Source organism: Poecilia latipinna, unplaced genomic scaffold, assembly GCF_001443285.1.
Source record: "Poecilia latipinna isolate Pla-1442-1.1 unplaced genomic scaffold, P_latipinna-1.0 Scaffold3434, whole genome shotgun sequence".
NCBI classification, from domain to species: domain Eukaryota; kingdom Metazoa; phylum Chordata; class Actinopteri; order Cyprinodontiformes; family Poeciliidae; genus Poecilia; species Poecilia latipinna.
The window spans coordinates 30,714-35,951 of record NW_015116050.1 but is presented as its reverse complement, the minus strand read 5'-3'; the positions used below and the strand labels follow the sequence as shown (position 1 = coordinate 35,951).

Genomic DNA, 5,238 nt, shown 5'->3' with positions numbered 1-5,238 from the left:
TACCATGTATTTTAAAGAAGAAAAATTAAAGTGAACACCACATACGTAGAACCCAAAAATAAATACAAAATATATACACAGTACTGCAGTAAATATTCCATAAGAATATGCACAATGTTTTCAACTATGCAACAGCAGTTCTTAATTTCCCCACCAGTCAGCACAGTGTCCAACTGACACACATTTGAAAGGTCCATGATTTTAAAATGTCCAAGCGCAGTTTGTTGCCAACAGAGAAGAGATGAATAATAGGTTGTGTGTCTGTATGGTGAGGTGGAGGGGGAAATAGACCAGCATGGAGTGAATGTCAGGTTTTTTCCCTATTGAAACACCAATAAATATCTGAAAATGAGAGCATGGATGGAGTTAAATTAAGAATGTGACCATTTGTTTACTGTTATTACTGTTGAAGCAGGTTTTGTACAGTCTGAACTAGATTGGCGGGGAGGGTATAAAACATTAGTTTGGTCAATGTTTGAACCTGTCACAATAAGGAATCATGTGGGGTTTAATCCAGAGTCAGAAGTTAATCTATGTTTTTTTCCACACTGGATGGTAAGAAAGATAAAGTTTTTAAAATGAGTTAGAATGCAAATAGGAGTCTGTGTAGAGACTGTCCGTCTATGTAGCCCTGTGATGGACTGGCGACCTGTCCTGTGTGACCCCGCTTCTCGCCTGTTGACTGTTGTAGGTAGGCAGCAGCACTCCACACAACCATACTAGATATAAGTAGATATAAGCATGTATTTCAGCCCAGCTTCTGTCCCTGGTTCTATGAGCAAGTTGTGATGTACTGGAGCAACAGCATACTCTAGTGGGTATGACATTAGAAATAATAGATGATCGGTGGGAAAGACGGTTCCTTTTATAACCAAAAACGTTTGGTGTGAAAGACCCAATCTATGTCATCTACGAAAAGGCAAAAATACAAAATAACTAGCAAAAACACCCTTAGTTCCCTTCAAAAAACAATTGTCATAAAATATTAACATTGTTCTTTTTTGAATTTAGTTAGTTTTAATTTTGTTTGTGTCCCTTTGTTGAGATGCAAAAAAATCCCAAGCTGTTACTTTAAATAGATGTATGTATTGTTAAAGTGTGAGTGTTGTTCCACCCTGATTAAGTTAGAACATTTCTGCAGTATAATGTTTTACAAGACAATGCCCCTTGAACTTTTTCTGATTCTGTCAAGTAACAACCAGATCTTTAATGGATCTTATTGGCATTTTTAGGTCACAAACAGGAAAAGTGGAAGCAAAAGGATGATCGGTGGCTTTCAATTTTTCAATTTTCACATAAAAATCAGAAAGTTTTGGATGAATTTATTTTAGTGCAGAAATATTACAGTATAGGCAACCAGGTTTTTTTCTACATCTAAAGGCGGTAATGCATCCTGCTCCGTGTGTGTTTCTGCAGGTATCGAGGTAGCAAAGGCAAATGGAGCCAAATATCGGCTGGGTCCAGAGCTGGAGATATGGTAGGAAGAAAAACAAACCAACATCAAGTTCTGCATTAAGTACAGTATGTTCTATATTGATAAGAAGTCACCTAATCCACCTGCTTTTATAATGCAATTAATGCTTTACATGACCAACATGTCACATATAGTATCAAACCATTTTTATTTGATAACAAAAAGCTAGTGTGCTGAAACAATAGATTTTTAAGCATGGTACAGGAGTTTCCCAGTCTCTTGAGCAAGCGTTTCTACTCAATGTCAAGCAGCAACGCTATCAGCAGTGATCTTTTGTGGAGTAAATGTTATGCTCTGTGAGTGGTTGTAGCATCAGTTCTATAGTTTTTCACAAAACAGCAAACACAGTCCATGTTTTTATGTGTTTCAATCAAAAAAAAACAACTATGAATTTATACTGACCAATCAGAGGGCTTAGTTTCTGTTTTGATTTGGTTTTACTTCACTTTGCTAAAATCCCTTTTCTCTCTGTCTGGTGTGTATCTGACAGTGGGTATGGCTGTGCAGACCACTTCTATGAGTCAGACACGCTGCTTCATAGCTTTCAGGCCCTGAAGACTCTTCTGGAATCCCCGGTTACCCAGGACATCATCTGTGATGTGGGAATGTAAGTGTTATCTTGAAATAGAGTAGATGTAAAATCGCTTCAACTGTTGGACTCTTCCTCCCCAGAAACGATGCAGTATTGCTTCCTGAATAACATGGCTCAGAAAATAGGGTTGCAGTCCGTCAGTAGAACCAGCTTTATCTTCTTCACTCCATCTAGCTTCTTCATTCAAAACCACAGATAAATCGCTCACAACTTCCTCCCCTTCTGTGTATTCAGTCTTGGTTGTTTGCGGTTTGACTTGCCCTCATTGTGCCACAAGATGACGCCGGTGTTTGACCCAGTTGCTACAAACAAAAGGAGCAACACTCTGCAGTGCAGTCATATTTATAGTAGTCTACAAGAAATATTTATTATCAAAAGCTTTTGTGAACACAGAATGAAAGTGCAGTAATTCATTTACAGACTTATCTGTAAAACTCGGTTCTTCCTTCTTTGTTCAGCATATTTTTTAAACTATATATATAAATGCAATAAGAATGAAATCAAACACCATTTTCCAGTATTCCACTGGGAAGATGGAATACTGGAAAATGTTTTCCTCCATTTCTGGAGGAAAACTTAGTGGAGACCAGAGGTCGTATTAACGGAATATTTTCCGTATTTGACCGGTTATTTTTTTTAACAAAGGGAAAATTTGAAGCCTATCCGACACACACCCTTGTCAATTCACACCCTGACTGGTTCACACGGGCAGACATTACAGACTTTACGCAAAGAGTTCATCGTAGAGGCAACTAAAATCAATCAATTAAAAAAATCCTGAACTAAATGCATCTTTCTGACTGGGAGCTGACATGTTGAAGAGTTATGGACTGAACGCTTTGGAGCATTTGGTTAGGAAGCGCATTTCAAACCTTTGGTTGAAATGGCACGTTTAATTCAAGTCTCCATTACAGACCAGAGAAAACTACTGTTAAGAGAATGCAATGTTAAGCCTGTTTATAATCTAAACAGAGCAGCCGGCATTTTATCTTGCGGAAATAAATAAAGGTGCAGAAAAAGTTAATTAGACCGTAAAAAGCACAGACCACTGCAGAACTGATGCGGCTCCACAGAAGTTATGAAGTGAAAAAAAGAGTTTAACTTTCAGAGTTATGAATATATTTTCAAGGCCCCACGTGTGACTTTCTCTTGTTTTTCTCTCAGGCCTATCATGCATCATAATGTGCGCTACAACTGCCGTGTCCTCTTTCTGAACAGGTATGTCAGAGGTTTAGTCCAACCACAACTACAGTCTAGAATGTTTGGCACCTGTTTGAGCTAGATAAATTTTTTCATTGTGTAGCAAAAACTATAAATCTGCATTATTTTTGCTTCCTGTAGAAAAATCCTGCTAATCAGACCTAAGATGTTGATGGCAAATTCTGGCACCTACAGAGAGATGCGTTGGTTCTCACCTTGGAGTCGGTTAAGGTTAGTCTCTACTAAATTCAATTTATTCAACACAATATGTTGTTTTTTTTTTGTGTTGATTCACAACAAATGGCCTCTCAATTCACTTCATGAAACAAAGACAGATTGATGGTCAGTTGGTCACAGTTAAATTTAATTCAGTTGGTTCAGTTTTCTAAGGAAAGCCAACAGTATGCATTGACTTACTGAGGAAGCATGTGGCAATGGTGGAAAGGAAAACTCTCCTTTAACAGAATGAAAAACTGCTGCAGTACTTCTATAGTAACAAAGCTACTTTTGAGCGGCACATTGTCCATGTATAGCACCAACCTTTATCATTGTCAGTTCAGACTATACTGCGGTGGTCTGTTGTGTTGTCTTGATGTTCTACTTAACCAGTGTGGTTCACTTGTGCTAATGCAGCTGCTTTTAAAACCTTTTGGCCAGTAAAACATCATTTGCTTAGACTCACAAAAGTAGCATAACTTGTGTAATCAGTATGGCTTCTTTTCATAGTACCTACTGTAGGAAGTTTGATACAATGTTTTATTCTGTCATATTTTTGTTTAAATCCAGTACCTTAAAATCTATTGACAAAAACAATATCCCCATAAAAAATTAATGTTTCTTAAGCCATTAGTGTTATTCCCTTGTGGAAATGTGAAGCTACTCTTCTCTGAAAAAAACAGGCTTTTAACTCTGATGTAAGGAAAAAATTGATTTTTCATTATTTCTGTGACCCAGAGAAAGAAAAAAATATAGTAAAGCTTAAGGATGCTGTATTGACCAACGTTGTGTGTCTGGAGCTATCTCACCCTGTTGTTCTACTCGCACACCATGATTTTAGTTTATGCATAAATCTAATCCTGTGAGCTTGTGTGTTAAGACAGGTGGAAGAGTATTTCCTGCCCAGAATGATCCAGGAAGTAACCGGCCAGGTACTGACTTGTGACTGGTGATGTAATCTACTTCATGATTTCATCCTTTCATTTCTAGAATGTTTTTGAAGAATATTGTTTTAATTTACCAGCTGGCTGGTGAGTCCTCAGAGCAGTTGTCATAACAGTGTCTGTTTGTCTTCGGTTCCTCAGGACACTGTCCCATTTGGGGATTGTGTGCTGTCCACTAAGGACACCAGTATTGGCACGGAAATCTGTGCAGAGCTCTGGAATCCCAACAGGTAGAGCAGCTCAGACAGAGACACAATCACACAGGTCACTTCCTTCAATTAGATCAAATGGAGACATTTTGATTGGAAATTCAAATGTACATTAAAAGAAAAGAGGCTTTTGCTATTAATCTGACTTTCACTTTAGTAAAATAAATTTTTTTGTGATTCTGAAGAAACCGAGTGAGCAACACTTCAAGATGTTTTATTTTTTTCACTTTTCTTGATTCTGTTAGCATGTTAGGACATGCTAACAGTATATCCAGCTCTGATATACAGTTATTGTTTCCTCAGCCCTCATATTCAGATGGGGCTAGATGGTGTTGAAATCTTCACCAACTCTTCTGCCAGCCACCATGAGCTCCGTAAAGCCGACCAAAGAGTCAACCTCATCAAGACAGCCACCACCAAGGTAGTCACTCCCCAGCAGACCTGGAACAACAACTTGCCTGTTGACATAGAAAAGATTGAATGTAGTAATACATTTCATCTCACTGACCTAAAAACATAGACATTAGAAAAAGGTTAGTGGTTCTTAACCTTTTTTGAGGTACCGAACCCACCAGTTTCATATGCACATTCACTGAACCCTTC

The 5,238-nt window shown here is 38.0% G+C and overlaps 1 protein-coding gene across 2 annotated transcripts in view; it reads left to right on the top strand.

The window, feature by feature from the left end:
* Positions 1-5,238, top strand: part of nadsyn1 (NAD synthetase 1) — a 27,572-nt gene that overhangs the window by 5,310 nt on the left and 17,024 nt on the right. The window contains exons 1-8 of one of the 2 annotated variants that reach the window (XM_015023866.1): positions 622-691; positions 1,417-1,477; positions 1,965-2,081; positions 3,231-3,284; positions 3,408-3,497; positions 4,363-4,414; positions 4,568-4,656; positions 4,939-5,056. In XM_015023866.1, coding sequence (XP_014879352.1) covers positions 637-691; positions 1,417-1,477; positions 1,965-2,081; positions 3,231-3,284; positions 3,408-3,497; positions 4,363-4,414; positions 4,568-4,656; positions 4,939-5,056 — 636 coding nt within the window. In that variant the 5' untranslated portion in view covers positions 622-636. Of the gene's footprint in view, positions 1-621; positions 692-1,416; positions 1,478-1,964; positions 2,082-3,230; positions 3,285-3,407; positions 3,498-4,362; positions 4,415-4,567; positions 4,657-4,938; positions 5,057-5,238 lie in introns of those variants that run through there. The other variant, XM_015023867.1, reaches the window with a different exon arrangement.